Genomic DNA, 18,376 nt, shown 5'->3' with positions numbered 1-18,376 from the left:
CATGTTGGATTGTGACGTCAGAAGCGAGAAAGCACACGTTAAAAATTCTTAGATGCCATTTTTTAGTGAAAAGATATTCCGATGCAATATTCAGATGGCTTTAGCACACTTTTAAAATACCTCGAAAACTGTACTTTTTCTTTGACAGTCAATCAACAACCGTAAAATGATCGTGATATCAGACTTCATCATGCGGAATAACTGCGCATGTGCAAGGACCAGAAAGATCGATTATAAAGGGAAAAGGCTAGTTTTCAAGGTATTTTAAGAGTATGTAAAAGCCATCTGAAGTGCTGTTTCATTGAAATATCTTTAGAAATGGCAGCTAAGAATTTTTAGTGTACATTTTCTCGCCTCTGACGTCACAATTGTAACATGGTTGGCGAGAGCCTAGAAGCCTTAAAATATGTCAGCGAATAAACGAGTGAAAAGCGGTAGGCCGGAATCGGTGGGCATGTAAGAAGACTTACTTGTTTACGTTTCGTAGTAACAAAAGCATTATCTGATCGAGAAGCGGAATTAGCGAGCAACGAGCAATGTCGCTGCGCCAGAAATTAAAATGATACTTTAGTTATTAAGCGACGTAAACAAATGAGCCATTTTATATGCCTACTGATTCTGGCTTATCGCTTTCCATCTGCTCAATTGCTCAGATATTTTAATTAATAACTAAATAATTATTGAGAATATCGCAAAATGGTATAAGACTTTTCTGTTCAATTTACTGTCAAGAATGTTTTGGGACATCCTGTATATACAGGGTGTCCCGTAGTGTGATGTTTACACTAAAACTATGTATTTTTGGTATCATTCTAAGTCAAAAAGTCTTAATACACATATGCCCTACAGTCGATTGTTTGAAAGTTATGGCGAAAAAATGCAAAAATAATTATTTACTTATTTATTTATAATTTGTAATTATTATTTACACATTAATTTATTATTTATTTTTTTACTATGACAACGCAGGTAATTGTTTTTTATAATGCCAGTCACGAAAGTTCGATTTTTTATTACTGTTTAGCATGCGGAAAGCGGCTTATTTTTCAACGATTTAATGTATGACTTACTTTACTGCACAAGTGCGAGAAAAGCACCTTTATGACTTACTTTATCGCACCGTTTATAAAGTAGTATTATTATTTAATATTATCGTTTAATAATAGTATATTAAGCTTAACAAGTGTGGGGGATCGTAAATCGGCTGAGAGTGCGGAAGTTTGGCGCACGAGGAGAAGCCGAGTGTGACAATCCGCATGATCGGCCGATTTATGACCCGCACATGTTGGCTATGATATTTTGTGTGACCGGTGCGTGGAAAGGGAGCCTTTCCTAAAATCCCATCATGTGCGTAAAGGGCGACTTTTCGCGCGCCGGTTGCACAAATAGTATTTTTAATAAAAATACTTATTTTATGCATTTTTGTTTTTTTATTGCAACTATAAAATAATTGACTTAAGGGCATATGTGTATTAAGACTTTTTGACTTAGAATAACAGCAAGAATACATAGTTTCAGTGTGAACATCACGTTGTAAGACACCCTGTATATATCGATAAGTATACATATACTTATCGATGTATACAGGATATTACCTGTATATATCAAAGGGTAACTTATCGATATATACATATACAGTAAGGGGCAAAAGTTCCGGAACAGCAAAATATCTCAGAAAATATTGATTTAATAAAAAAATATTTTAAATAAAAAAAGTAGAGCTTAAAAAACTATTAGGTGATGATATCTGTTTGATCCTGGGATGACCTTCAAAAGCCCGATCAAGGTTAACATGAACATCTTAAATAAAAATTTGTTTTTTATTACATTTTTTTGTAGCTGATGTCAAGACGTTTCCAAAACACTAATAATTAGTATATTAGTTAACAAGTGCGAGGGATCGTAAATCGGCCGAGAGTGCGGAAGTTTGGCGCACGAGGCAAAGCCGAGTGTGACAATTCGCACGATCGGCCGATTTATTACCCGCACATGTTGGCTACGATATTTTGTGTGACCGATGCGTGGAAAGAGAGCCCTTTCTAAAATCCCATTATGTGTGTAAAGGGCGACTTTTCGCGCGCCGGTTGCATAAAATATTTTTTCACGCGCTTCTCGAGTTATAAGACTTGAAAATAGTATCGCTAACATTAGCATTATTCAAGGGCCGGTATTCATAGTCTGATCCTACATTTAAGATTGTCTTAAGTCCGAGTTTAAGACGTCATGAAGCCATTTGATTGGTTGAACAGGATCTTAAGTCTGCCTCCGACCAGACTTAAGACGATCTTAAATATAAGATCTTTTGATCTAAACCTGCTCAGCTGTATACACATATAAACGTGTGAGAGTATATGAGTATCACAAAATAATTTGGGTAAAAATTGGGTAATGCTAATATCGGCGATACTATAACTTTCAAGTCTTATAACTCGAAAAATGCTTAATGGAAAAATATTTTATTAATATTGTAACGTACCGTTTCTTTGGTACGGCCGAATTCGCTCGGTCGGGATCAGGGTTCAAGGAAAGAGTCGTGAAACACAAAAAACGCACTCGTTCAGAAAAAAATAACAGTTTTATTCAAGTATGATTGCTCTTATTGTTAGTTACTTACAAATGAAAAAGAAAAGAATGATTATTCGCGGTTTATTCGTGTGAAGTTGGCGTATCATTTTGCGGAAACTCATTATATTTTGAGAGTTCTGACTTCCTTTTTAATAGTTCTAGAGTTCCTAATAGGTTAAACACATAGTTCTGCTCGTTAAAGCGAAAAAATCGCTTAGTGCAAAGTGAGACGCCAACTTCACGCAGCGTCTCACTTTGTCCTACGACATTTTCCGTATCAGAAATTATCAGAAATGAAAAGATCTATAGTTCTATATGAGTTCTAAGAAGAGTTCTACCTTCTAAAAGCAAAAAATATTAATTCAACCAAAATTAAGATAATCGGATAGCTATATCTATAAACGTCGAAGGGAGACGCCAATCGATTTTTAATAGTTCTGCTTATTCTAAAGCAGTTCTGGCACAGTTCTGGGCATGTGTATTGAGTTTCCAAAGAGTTCTGATAATTAAAACACTTAAAAATTATTTTAATTAATTATTTAACCCGAAAAACGCCTATTTTTAACTCTAAATGTAAGACGCCAGTAGATTTTCGAGAGTTCTGTTTTTTCGAAAACAGTTCTCGTATAATATTTGACATGCGCATTGAGTTTCCTGAGAGTTCTGATCAATAGAACACTCCAAAACTATTTTAATTAATTATTTGACCTGATAAACGCTTGTTTTTGACTCGAACGATGAAAAAAATATTTATGTAAAATTACATGATCATTCTAGGTCTTAACTCTCGGTCAAATGGAAAGCTTGTAACAAATTGGTACAGGAAGAACACGTGTTCGAACAGATATATGAATTTCTTTTCCAATCACCCTTTTAAATATAAAATGAACACAATTTTTAATGTTGTAGATTTTGCGATTCTCTTATCTAATGACCAGTTTTACGACGAGAATATTAATATCGTGAAACAGATTTTATTTAATAACTGCTTTCCTAAACATGTAATTGATCGTTAGGTTAATAAAAGGATTAATTTTTTGAAACACAGAATCATGAATGAATCGAGTAATGAGCGAAATATTGTTGAGAAATCTCCTTTCATTTCACTACCTTATATCAGGTCAAATAATTAAAATAGTTTCGGTGCGTTCTATTAAAAATTGTGTTAATTTTATATTTAAAAGGGTGATTGGAAAAGAAATTTATATATCTGTTCGAACACGTGTTCTTCCTGTACCAATTTGTTACAAGCTTTCCATTTGACCGAGAGTTAAGACCTAGAATGATTATGTAATTTTACATAAATATTTTTTTCATTGTTCGAGTCAAAAACAAGCGTTTATCAGGTCAAATAATTAATTAAAATAGTTTTGGAGTGTTCTATTGATCAGAACTCTCAGGAAACTCAATGCGCATGTCAAATATTATACCAAAACTGTTTTCGAAAAAACAGAACTCTCGAAAATCTACTGGCGCCTTACATTTAGAGTTAAAAATAGGCGTTTTTCGGGTTAAATAATTAATTAAAATAATTTTTAAGTGTTTTAATTATCAGAACTCTTTGGAAACTCAATGCACATGCCCAGAACTATACGAGAACTGCTTTAGAATAAGCAGAACTGTTAAAAATCGACTGGCGTCTCACCTTTAGAATCGAAAATAGACGTTTTTCGGGTTACATAATTAATTAAAATAATTTTTAAGTGTTTTAATTATCAGAACTCTTTGGAAACTCAATACACATGCCCAGAACTGTGCCAGAACTGCTTTAGAATAAGCAGAACTATTAAAAATCGATTGGCGTCTCCCTTCGACACTTATAGATATAGCTATCCGATTATCTTAATTTTGGTTGAATTAATATTTTTTGGTTTTAGAAGGTAGAACTCTTTTTAAAACTCATATAGAACTATAGATCTTTTCATTTCTGATAATTTCTGATACGGAAAATGTCGTAGGACAAAGTGAGACGCTGCGTGAAGTTGGCGTCTCACTTTGCACTAAGCGATTTTTTCGCTTTAACGAGCAGAACTATGTGTTTTAACTTATTAGGAACTCTAGTACTATTAAAAAGGAAGTCAGAACTCCCAAAATATAATGAGTTTCCGCAAAATGATACGCCAACTTCACAGGAATAGATTCTTTGAGAATGCTTCTGGGAGCAGGTCGGGAATCGGAGTGTCTGTTCGCAAGATTTTTTTTCCTTAAACGTCCCTGGGGTCGGGCGGTTGTGTTCTCGGGAACTTTTGGGCGCGCTCGTGAGATTTCGGAAGTTTCGTCGCGTGGCGCGGCTTAGGGACGGTCGGTTGCCCGCGCGTTGTTCGGAACGACGGTGACGACCGTTCGTTTTATTTAGGCTGCGTTCGAAAACGTCCTCCACAGACATAGAAGTGATATAGAAAGAGAGGGAATGCACTCGGGGGACGTTTTTGAACGCAGCCTTACATGTAATAAAATGTGGCGTATTGCGCTTGCTGCCGATATTCGCCGGGTGCAGCTGCGGTGGAGATGTTTGGTCGAGCCAGGGGTTTGTTACAATGTTTTAGAAACGCCTCGACTTCAGCTACAAGAATATGTAATAAAAAGTAGGGATTTCTATTTAAGATTTTCATGTTGACCTTGACGGGGCTTTTCACAGTCATCCAAAAATTAAACAATTCATCACCTAATAGTTTTTTTAAGCCCTACTTTTTTATTTGAAATATTTTTTTATTAAATCAATATTTTCTGACAAAGGAACGGTCGGAAGTGTCCCCCACCGATTTTAATGAGTCTTGAATATGTTGTAGAGCATTGAAAAATATTAGATCCGTATTTTTTTAGTGGCGTATCTCGACGTTTAGGGGGTAAAACATTCCCTTGAAAAAATCGTTTTTTTTTTATTTCTGAGCTAATATGTCGAAACGGTAAAAGATATAAAAAAATGTTTCAAATAAAAGTTATGGTTTTTAATGTTCATTAAAAAGAACGTAATCAAATTTTTTAAAAATGTCAAATTTAACAAAAATTAAAAATTTTCCCCCCTTTCCACAATTTGATTGCAAACGCCGCTAAAAAATACAGGTCTAATATTTTTTAATGTTCTACAATATATAATATTCAAGGCTCATTAAAATCGGTGAGGAACGCTGAAATGAGATATTTTGTGAAATATTTTGTAAAATATTTTGCTCTTCCGAAACTTTTGCTTCTCACTGTGTGTTGATATATTAATGTAGAATTTATTGTTAGTTGTTTTATAATTTGTATTAATTTTGAAAAAAGAAAGTAAAAATTTGTCATGCATCACTTTCAGTTGAAACCAGTACGCAGTTTAGACAACTTGAGACCTGCATGGAGTGGGCATTTACGGCACAATCCTTCACCTAGTACTATCATTACAAATCCATTTGAAATTTTATCGAAAAAGCCCATTTTAAATTCGTCCCCTTATCCTCTTCCTTCAGATACTTTGTTCGATCAATCAAAAATGTTAACTTCTAACTCACTAACTTTGGAAAAGACAAACGGAATTGTAAAAGAAGTAGATAAAACATTACTTTCATCTACGTCATCTGCATCACATAATCTAAATATTGAACGAAATCGATTTTTACATGAATTAAATATACATAAGGATTTAATAAAACCTGTTGTTGACTTATCATGTATTCATAAAAAAGAGAATTTCAAGATGGAAGAAAATTTTTCTTCGAACGATAAAAAGTTTAACTATAAAAATAGTTTTACAAATAGTAATTCAATAGCAAATACATGGGATAGTGAATCTTTCAAAACATCAAGTTTTCTTCATGAAGTAAATGAAGATGATCCTTTTGACACGAGTAAAGTATTTATGCCTATCTATTTGCAAACAACACCACTTTTTAAATCCAAAACTCCTTTAATGCCCGCTCAATTTCATCCATTATCACATCCACTCAATACTACATCCTGCTCTGCACATGTTAAGGTAAACAACATCGTTAATTATTTTTTTACATCTACGAATATATATTAATCTATATTTCGATCAATTTATATATAATTGTTTGTTCTGTAAAGTATAACATACTTATTGTTAGAATGTTTTAGATTTGCCGAATTATTTCTAATTACTAGAAGCAAATATTAGAAAACGAATTAAAAATGATATTTATTATTCCAATATTGATTTTGAGATAGTTATCAATAGTTACAGTTGGGATATTCCGTGTCTACCGGAACAATTTTACGACCAAAATTGAGGATTAGCTAAAAAATTCCTCTTTGACCAAAAATTACTTTAATATATCTGAAACGGTGTGTTTTTATCAAATAAATTAATTAGCTAGAATTGATCAAATATTAAAAAAATTTTGTGTTTAATTTAATTTATTATCAGACGTTTCTTAATTATTATTATTGTTTAATATATCTATTTTATAATAATATTTATAAGTTAATCCAATATTGCGGCGTCAAAATGACTGTTTTGTTTTTCAAATTAATCAATATTGAGCAATTACTTCATTAACTCTAGAAAACAATAACAGAATCTGAAAAAAAACGCTGCTTTTTGAAATTTTTCAGTCGTTATATTGGAGTTGTTTTTTTTTAACTTTTAGTAGCTTCTTAAAGCAGATACATTAATATACATTTTAAGAGTATAAAAGAATTTTCAGATCATATAATTTTTTGCATAGAACAGATTAATGAATTAGTTTGTGTTTTTTGAAAATAAAACAGTCATTTTGAGGCCGTCATATTGGATTCTTCTAGAATACCACATGGTCTATTATAAAATAGATATATTAAATTAATTTTTCCGCCTAAAGAGGGATTTTTTAGCTCATCTTCGATTTTGGTCGCAAAGCTGTTCTGGTTGATACGGAGCATCCCAGTTATAAGTTATTTTTATAAAGTATTCCTAAATTACCTTTTGGTGAATTACATTACAAGGACATGATTAGATAATAAAATCTTGTTTTCTCCAGCAAGAAAATTTAAAATTTAATTATCGAACATTTTAAGAAGCTGCAAAAATATACTCGGTAAATCTATTTCTGTAAAATTCGTTTCTTTTATTTATTTCTGTTGTCATGTTGTCCATGTTGTCCATGTTAGCTTTGGCTATAATAAATATTGATTGATGTAATTCATACATGAGTATATAAAGTGAAATTATTAAATTATAACATCCAATAATTAGATGTATATATAAAATGTTTCAGAATTAAACACCTTAATTTAAAATATGAATTTAAAACTTTAAATTTAGATAAATCTTCACAAAAACAGCACAGGATTACCTCAATTTACACTTATATTATAGAAGGTTCATGTCTGAGTACAAGCATTTGTAATTAAGCGGCATTCTCTTATTGTTTCTGAAATACTTAAATTAAAGATATATGATTGAAATTAATATAATACAACAATATATTATTATTATGGATTATTGTAATTATTTATAGAATATTTGAATAATTAAATATATTGAATATTTATTCGACTACTATTTTTTATTTAATTTTATTGTAAAAAAATTACGAAGAGTTTATTAAATAATAAGTAGATAAAAGTATAAATACTATGAATGTAATTGTATGTACTATGAATGTAATTTCTCAAAAATGTCTTTTTCAAAAATAATTATTATACACAGTTAAATTTGCCATGAAATTGTTTCTATCTTTAGAAAAATTTTTTAATTTTCAAAATGAGGGGATGATATTTTATTAACAGAGGATGATAATTTAGTAAAAGATATGCAAAACGCATATCTCTTACTAAATAATTATTCATAAGTTATGTTTCATGCATGTTTAATGCATGCTATCTCAAATTTTTTTGTGAAATTTTAGATTCAAAAATGTTAATTTTAGATCCAATGTTTAAATAATACCCAAGTAGCACAATGACGTCATAATGACGGCCAATTTTGGTCACAAAAGACCAATGAGACGTCCCAGTTAGGTCCTAAGACCAATGAAATCCAAAAATGACGTCGAAATGTCACATCCATGAGACGTCATTTTCTGACGACTTATTGACGTCATTTTGACGTCTTTTGACGGCATAATATGACGAATATAAGACTTAAATTGATGAAATTTTTACAATTTTAACAATTAATATACACATAGTATCAGTTATAACTCATAATAAGAATTCGATAATATAAAATATAAAAATTTAAAGTATATTCGACAACAGAAAAATGCCTTAGTAATAAATAAATTTACGCACATGTATGTACATTTATTTGTTAAAAAATCATTCTTTGTTGCCGAGTACACTTTACATTAGAAGAATATACTTATGACACTTTACTCTTAACAGTCTCTGTTTGTCAGCTTTATATAATTCTCTATATAATTATATATTTCTCTGACTAAAACTTACATGCGAGATAGAGGATATTGTGGTGCGTCGCACAGCGATAAATTAAGGAACTAAATTAGGACGTCTTTAAGACGTCTTTAAAATAATGTCTTTATTTGGTCTAAAAAATGACGTCTTATAAACGTCCATTATTAATCGCTGACGTCATAGATTAAAAAATGACTAAAATAGGCGTCATAATGACGTCTTCTGACGTCACTTTGTTACTTGGGTAATTATATAATTTTGTACTGTGTAATGGTTTTTATAATTATGAAATCAGTCTCTAAAATGTATTTTGTAATAATTTTGCTAAGATGATTAGCGTTAATATTACAATTATAGCAGCATTTATTTTAGGCGTCAATTTTATAAAAATTGCTACACGTTACATATTTACTTAAATATGCAAATTGCAAACAATATAGAATTCATGTTCGCTAAAGCTTAAATTGTCACACTGTTGTAATTAACACATGTTTACATTATCAATTTTATTTGTTAACTAGTTTTTCTTAGTAAATAATTTTTTATCAATAAATCTAGATTAGCAATTGTTAAATTTTTTTAAAAATTACTCAAAACTTGAATAACATATATATAAAAATCAAGATCACATCTTCTGTTTGCTTTCTTATATAAGTTCAACGTAATAAGTATTTAATTTTAACGTAAAAAATATCAAAAATTATAAGAGAACGCCGACTAATTCCAAGTATATGCCCGCGCAAACGTTTTATTTAAAATATATTGACATCTAAAGTTACATGGCAAAAAATTTATAAACGAAATTATATACATATATATATATATATATGTATATATATATAAATAAATGTATACAGAGTGTCTCAGACCACCTGTATCAGCCGATTATATCGAAAACTGAGCGCAGCAGACAAAAATGTTTCAGACAAAAGTTGTAGGGCTTCAAGTAACGCATTACATAGCAATATCAGTATAACCTTGAAGAGTTGTTAAGGTCATATAAAAATGACCTTGAAATTTTTAAATGGAAGCACCTATATTTCATTCTATATTCTTGTAGCTTGTCTCGAGAGCTTTTCAAAACATTATAATTAAGTCTTTTTATTAAGGAGATACCGGATGCCTGTTTTATCGATCGGATGATTATAGATTTTTTTGCACCGAAATCTTTTTATTAATTTAATAAAATAATAAATGCTTTTCCACAATTAAAACACGTACAGAAACAAAGTGGGAACTTACGATTTTATGTTAAAAACAAGAAAAAATTTTAAAACTAAAATTTCTTTATTGACTTCTGTCATCAGGTCGAAAAAATAATTGTTTAATATAAAAGTTCTGCTGTTTGTACGTCCAAAATAAGATAGGTTTCGACTAGAAATTGAATGAAGAAGTATTAGTAAACTTTTAGATATAAGTTTAGAAGCTTAATAAATAAGAAAACGGTGTAGAAAATTTTCGCGCATATGTGTTGTATACGTGCATATGTTTAGACATGTGTGGTGCTAACCTATCTGATTTCGGCCGCTATTCCGGCATCCCTTTAAGTAATTTTCGAGTTATGGAACTTGAAAGTTACAGTACCATTGACGTTAGCATTACTCAAGGTCTACTGCGCGGAGGTTGCCCGGTCGGATTTACATTATTTTTATGTGCGTGCGTGCGTGGCTAAATGCTACATGTGATTAGGCCTTATGTTCGAAATGTTTATCGTTTTCTTCAATACAAGCACGTATTCTTTTCTTGAAATTATTTGTTGCATAAAGAATTTCATCGGCATCTAAAGAACGAATAGCGTCGCGTATTCTATGAATCATATTATCTCTTATCGTAGGGCGTTCGCAGTATACCAGATATTTTACTCTTCCTCACAAATAGTAATCGAGAACACTGAGATCCGTTATCGTGCTGGCCTATTTTTCTATTCATTTGTTTGGAAACATATTGTTCAATCGTTGACGAGCAACTATAGATGTATGCGCTGGGCATCCATCTTGCTGAAAAACATGTTTAAACTTAGTTTAATTGTAGAGGAATATTTTCAAGTAAGAGCGGAAGATTATTTTCAATGAAATTGATGTATCGAACACCGTTTAGGTCCTCTTTAAAGAAAAATGGCCCAACGACATGTTTTTCAATAATTCTACACCAAACATTGATTTTCCAAACATGTTGATGATCAATTTCTCGGACCCAATGGGGATTTTCTTGTGCTTAATAACGACAGTTCCAAGTATTTACAGATCCTACACTTTTAAATGTGCATTTATCAGAAAATAAAATTTTTTGATGAAAGTTTTGTGATTGTTGACATATTCAATTGCAAAATTTAAGTTTGTTTCTAAAATCGACAATTGTCAATGCTTGGTGAAGACTCATCCTGTACGGATGTAGCTTGTTTTCAAAAAAAATCCGCTGGATTGTGGCACAACTAATACCAGAATCTCTTTCTTTATGCCCTAATGAATCGTGGGGATGCAATTGAGCAGATGCAAGAATTTCTGGCGTCTTTTCTTCTATAACTGGGCGTCGAATTTGTCTACCTTTATTGTGATCTAGTTTAATAATATCTTTATTAATAATTTGTTTATTTAAGCGAGAAAAAACGTATGAGTGAGGAACACGATCTGGGTATCGTTCTCGCCACAATCTTGCAGCTGCTCTAAATATACCACCACATTTACCTAAAATAAGCTTCATATCCAAAGCTTCTGCGTTTGAATACGACATAGCTGATTAATGAGAATTTCGTTACGAGTTTCTCTGCAAGAGAAAATAATTTTTCTTCACTGGAGAGCCTGTTTATATTTTTGCTTAAATGAATTTTACTTACGGATTAACTGTTATGCCATGCGCTGTCTAGCAGTGCTTTTTACAAGAACAGAAAGGAGATGGAGTGGAACGGGATATGATTCGTAGAATACGCGACGCTATTCGTTCTTTAGATGCCGATAAAATTCTTTATGCAACAAATAATTTCAAGAAAAGAATATGTGCTTGTATTGAAGAAAACGGTAAACGTTTCGAACATAAGGCCTAATCACATGTAGCATTTAGCCATACATTTACACACACACACACACACACACACACACGCACACGTGCGCGCACATACAAAAGAAATGTAAATCCGACCGGGCAACCTCCGCGCGGTAGACTTTGAGTAATGTTAACGTTGGCGGTACTGTAACTTTCAAGCTCCATAACTCGAAAACTACTTAATAAAAAAAGACTTAATTATAGTGTTTTGGAAAGCTCTCGAGATAAGCTACAAGAATATAGAATAAAATGTAGTGCTTCCATGTTAAAATTTCAAGGGCATTTTTATATGACCTTGACAACACTCTTCAAGGTCATACTGATATTGCTATATAATGCGTTACTTGAAGCCCTACAACTTTTGTCTGAAACATTTTTGTCTGCCGCGCTCAGTTTTTGATATAATCGGCTGATACGGGTGGACTGAGACACCCTATATACATTGTATACAGAGAGAGGCAAAAGTTTTGGAACGGTAAAATATTTCTCAAAAAATATTGATTTAATAAAAAAATATTTCAAACAAAAAGAGTAGAGCTTAAAGAAACTATTTGGTGATATTTATTTGAGAATTTAACAAGGCTCTGTAATATAAATATAAATATAAATTGAGAGTGTCAAACAGGCAATAAAAGAGCCAAATCGCGGATGACAGTGCGTTATCCCAACGCGAAACTAAATTTTTTCGTTAAGATTAAAAACCTGTGCACAAGGCATTAAATTTTACTTGGACACGGCCAAGATTTAAAATTAGAATAATCTCTACAAGCGATTTAATTCCATACATCCCCTGTTCCCCCCTTAAGGAAATAAATGCGAGAGAAAAATTTTTCTCCATAACACTATAATAAAATATTTCTCATTAAGCACTTTTCGAGTTATAAAACTTGGAATTTATGGTACCACTATTAGCATATAGATATTAGCATTACTTAAGGTGGAGAAACTTTTACTTGCGCACAATACAATTGGATACGTTTGCTCATTGTACTATTAGACACTTAAAGGTGCACACCGTTCTTTTGTGCACATTTCTTTTGCACACAGTTCTTTTGTGCACATTTCTTTCGTGCACCGTCACAATTATTGACTTCGTTAATGACTGAAAGCATCGGTTGATATATATGGATCCTGAAAACCTGTAGTGACTCAACGAGGTGAAATAACATTGTATGAAAGGTTGTAAATCTATTAATAATGAACAAGAGCAATGCACAAGAGAAATGTACGTAAAAGAACTGTGCTTAAAAGAACTTGTGCGAAAAAATGGTGTGTAATATTATGTGTAATAGCACAGTAGGTAATAGCAACGTGTCCAAATACTGTGCGCAACTGAGCCTCTCTCCTTAAGAAAAAGATGTACCACATGGAGGTTTCTCAGTCGGATTTACATATCTTGTGTTTGTGTGTGAGGGAGGAAGATATGTGTGTCAAAAAATATATTGGGTAAAAATTGGGTAGCGCTACTGTCGGCAGTATTATAATTTTATTATAACTCAAAAGTGCTTAATGTAAAAATATTTTATTATAGTATTTTGGAAATATCTCGATTTTAGTTTACAAGAATATGTAATAAAAAATAAGGGTTTCTATTTTTATGTTAACCTTGACCGGGCTTTTCGAGATTATTCCAAGGTAAAACAAATATCATCAACTAATAGTTCTTTTTAAGCCTACTCCTTGTGTTTGAAATATTTTTTTATTAAATCAATATTTTCTGAGATATTTTGCCGTTCCAGAACTTTTGCCCCTCCTTATATATATGTGTATGTATGTACGTAGTATGCATTAAAATCAAATCTAATATCAAGAATTTTTATTGAAAAATATCAATTTACATTACATTGAAATGGCTAGAAATAGCAGATCTTACTTGAATGCTCGTGTACAAATCCTATTCAATTTTTGTTATCAATCACATTTTGTGAGCAAGTTCTATCAATAGATCACAAGTCTAAAGCTGAGTTTCACTGAATGTGTCACTCGTTGCGTCATCTGTCCCGCCAACGAGTTAACCAATCAATAATCAAAACATCTCATTGTAATAACATGAGACGCGTGACGCATCCAGTGGAAACTCAATCTAATGAGAACATAACTAATGCCAAAATATCTACTTCTCTGACAATGAGTTTGTTGCCAATCTGTTGGTATATTGCACATGTTTATCAGATATAGATGTTACCGACTTAAAAATTAAAAAAATTGGTATTGATGCTAGATGTCAATATTATAAAAAAAATCATACAAAACATTATATATCGCTGAAAAATATTTCTGTTTGTTTTTGTGAATTATCATGCCTTTAGTCTGCTGGTAAAGATCCTAAATTCTGTGTTTAAATTATTATTTTGAATTATTGCTTTGATAATTATTGTAGAATTTTTATATTTTCTAGTAAAATAAAATAATATAATGCAAATTATTACCACTAATTATTGACACTATTAATTTATTTATTTTAATCTGTTATAATTCTCTGAAATTTTATGTTTAAAATATTTAAATATCAATATTTCTTGAATAAAGTGGTTATGGGCATACTTCTAGAGAAACATTTTTAAAAATTTTTGAATTTTCATATTTTAAGTTAGATCGTTAAATCTTGAAACATTATGTACATATACAGGGTGTCTGATAAAAAGTTCACCATGTTTTTCTCAAAAATGATTAGAGATAGGGAAAGACATCTGTCATAAAAATTGAGGACAAGAAACCAAAATGTGTCCTTACACATTTTGGTTAACCTTAAATAACCCTGAATGTTCACTTTTTATCAATAATAATAGTATCTTATGTGACAAGTGTGGAAAAGAACGAATTATATCGCGCGTAAAGTTGCCGCATTCGCCTCAGATTTGAGATTAAAGAATTAATTGAAATTAAATTCAAATAAGAAATAGTGTTATATACTGTTATATTTATTTATCACCAAAATAAAATGTGAGATTTAAACAATTATTGATATAAAACATGTTTTTACTCATATACTTATCTCTCGATCTTTTTGGTAATAAAATCTTCGTGACAGATTCAGCTAATTCTATAAATTCTAACGGCGTGAACGGTCTTAAACACTCATTTCTTTTATTCATTTTATCCTTCTTGAATAATGAAGGTTATAACGAATTGACGTTTTGTCTCGCGTGAATTTCGTTACGTTGAAGTTTGTTATGTCAATCGAGAAATGGTAAAACTAACTATCAACACAACTAACCATGAAGAAAGAAGATATTTTTTGCAATGCCTGTTGCGAAAGTTCGATTTTCGATTGTTGTTTAGCGTGCGGAAAATGGCTTATTTCTCAACGATTCAATGTATGCCTTACTTTACCACACTAGTGCGAGAATAAAAGGATTTTTATGATTTACTTTATCGCACTAGTGCGGTAATGTGGATTACTATGGTTACACTTTACCGCACTAGTGCGGAAATAATATCTTATATGACAAGTGCGGAAAATAACGAATTACATTGCGCGTGAAGTTGCCGCATGAGCCGAAGGCTTATGATGCATTCACACGAGTACGAGTGTGAATGTATCATAAGCTAAGGCGAATGCGGCAACTTTACGCGCGATGTATTCATGTGTATCCGCACATGTCACATACAGTATTTTTTGTAATGTCTCGCGAAAGTTTGATTTGAGATGTTTTTACTCATGTACTTATCTCTTGATTTTTTCAGTAATAAAGTCTTCGTGGCAGATTCAGCTGCTTCTATAAGTTCTAACGGCGTGGACGGTCTTGAATACTCGTTTCTTTTATCCATTTAATCTTTTTTGAATAGTGAAGGTTATAACAAATTGACGTTTTGTCTCGCGTGAATTTCATTACGTTCAAGTTTGTTATGTCAATCGAGAAGAAAGATGATTTTTTTCCGCACTAGTGCGGTAAAGTGTAACCATAGTAACACATTACCGCACTAGTGCGGTAAAGTAAATAATAAAGATGCTTTTCTCACACTAGTGTGGTAAAGTAAGGCATACATTGAATCGTTGAGAAATAAGCCATTTTCCGCACGCTAAACTGTAATCGAAAATCGAATTTTCGCAACAGGCATTGCAAAAAAAAATTTTTTTTTTTTTTAATGAAAAGAGGTATTTTGTAGTCACTCTCGATAGTATTTAATAGGATTAATAAATATACCTAATGAGGTTAATAACTTTTGTATTAGAATATCTTTCAAAAATTCAATCATTTTTAGGATATTAACAAAATAAGTTAGATTGAAAATTTGGAACTAATCGTTTTATTATTACCGGAAGTATTCAAAATGTTGATCCAAACATACTGTTAGTCTTCGTGGAAACCTTGTTTGTACAAAAAATATTTTTCGCGAAATGATCCTACAGGAGTTAGAAACAAGCTTTCTGCTAACGATTGGCATATCTGAATCAACTTGGGCGAACATTTTGAAGATTTGCTGTAATAGTAAAATGATTCATTTTATTCTGACTTATGTATGTGTATTAAGAACATTGTTGACGGCTCTCGAGATATCAATATAATATATATATATATATATATATATTATAACTTATATATATAATAACTTTTGTATTATATAGAGTAACTACAAAGTATTTCTTTTCATTTAAGAAAAAAATTATAAAAAGCGGACCTTAGGATTTATCAAGATTACCAAAATATGTATTTCTTTTTCTCCTACAATTTTGATAATGGATGTCTTCCCCTATTTCTAAAGGTACCATTTTATGTGCAGCATGCTGCCGCAACAGTTTGTTGCTATTGGTGAAGTTCAATTGAACGAAAAGCAAAGGCAGCAAAGCAAAAGAACTCACAACTAGTTGATTCTAATTATTATTATTATTATATTAGTTGAATAATGGATTTTAAGAATAAATAGATTATTATGAGAATATAAAAGCAAAAATTATTTTAACCTTGAAATAATAAGAGAACAAAGAAATATCCTCTAATAAATTTTGATCACGTGACTAATTTGCTGTTGCAGCATGCTGCGTATGAAAAAGCACCTTAACTGGTTTCAAGAATAACATGGTGATCTTTTTACTAAATTCACCCTGTATATATGAAATTTACATACCTGTATTTATTATGTGAAAACGAGCACTAAATAAGAAAGCATTTTTATACTGCAAGTTAAAACTTGCAGTATTATATTATTCTCACTTACTTTAATTAACTTATTAAATTTTAATTATCGGTATATGTATTTTTTTACAGGATTCTCCAGATTTAATACGCTTAGATTCGACGAATAGTAATGACGATTTTGATCCACTTCTATCTAAGGTTACTGAATTTTCAAGCACAAAACAGATGAGTCAATCATTACATTTACTCGAAATGAGTGAAGGTCTTAGTAATCCTTTATATCCTTATTTTCAACAATCATCGCACAAAAACAATGATAAACCGAAGACCTCCGATAACATAGGTGATATGGATTTATTACAAGCGTACGGTATAGATTTTAGTAAATTTAGCTTAACTAATAGTGATAATCCATCTATAAAAAATACTCCTGTATGTAATCGAAGTGTACCAGATAACAATATTAATAATATTGATACGATGGACACATTCAGTTTAACTCTGAGCACATCTGCTATTAAATCACCAAATAATTGGACAAAGTTTGAGTAAATATTAGTATAATTTCATATAATATATGTATACACATTATAATTGTAAATATGTCATTAATACTGTTTTCGCATTAGTATTGTTATGCATTTAAATATCTTTATCATAAAATCCGCATTATATTTTGTTATAAAATCACGGTAAGCATTAACTAATAATTATACACATAGGCATTCGTCTCTCAGTACTGTTTTGCGTGATAAATTTTATATATTATATTTTGGATTAATAAGAGTATACTTTTATATACTTTCTCTCTGTATATCTTTTGTATTAAAAATTAATAATATTTGTTGTGTATATATTTTATCAAATACGGTTTTTCTATTTCTATTATATCAATATTTTTCATTAAATTTTTATTTGTTATCAAACGAATTATGTAATGCAAGAATATTATTGTTGTGTAACTGTTTTTAGAACAATAACATATAACAAAGTAACTGAAATAATAAATTTGATGAAAACCTAAAATTTTAAATATAATTTGATATTTTGATATTTTTTAACATACATATATATATATATATATATATATATATATATATATAATTGTTAAAAATTATTCGCGAGAAAGTATATTGTAACCATAAAGATAACAATATTACATTGTGTAATATTATTTCTAATAATAAGTAGCAATGTCATGTCAGAAGACGATATAACAATGCCTAGTTTTAGTCATCTACGGTTTAATATGTTAGTGACTAAAAATAGACGTAATTTCTTAGACGTCATTTTGAAAGTGTTTTAAAGTTGGCTAAAGCTATATGGATGCTTTCTACCAACGTACACAAACGTACACG

General features: G+C 30.9%; 1 protein-coding gene across 3 annotated transcripts in view; it reads left to right on the top strand.

Moving 5' to 3' along the window:
* LOC114943302 (uncharacterized) overlaps window positions 1-17,951 on the top strand; it is a 57,413-nt gene extending 39,462 nt beyond the window's left edge. For all 3 annotated transcript variants that reach the window (XM_029318890.2, XM_085481594.1, XM_085481595.1), the window contains 2 exons: window positions 5,861-6,517; window positions 17,148-17,951. In XM_029318890.2, the coding sequence (XP_029174723.2) occupies window positions 5,861-6,517; window positions 17,148-17,570 (1,080 nt within the window). In that variant the 3' untranslated portion in view covers window positions 17,571-17,951. The remainder of the gene's footprint in view (window positions 1-5,860; window positions 6,518-17,147) is intronic.
* The last annotated feature ends 425 nt before the right edge of the window (window positions 17,952-18,376 follow it).

Source organism: Nylanderia fulva, unplaced genomic scaffold (assembly GCF_048542155.1).
Source record: "Nylanderia fulva isolate GAGA-0341 unplaced genomic scaffold, ASM4854215v1 Scaffold183, whole genome shotgun sequence".
Taxonomy (NCBI): domain Eukaryota; kingdom Metazoa; phylum Arthropoda; class Insecta; order Hymenoptera; family Formicidae; genus Nylanderia; species Nylanderia fulva.
This window is presented reverse-complemented; position numbering and strand designations above follow the sequence as displayed.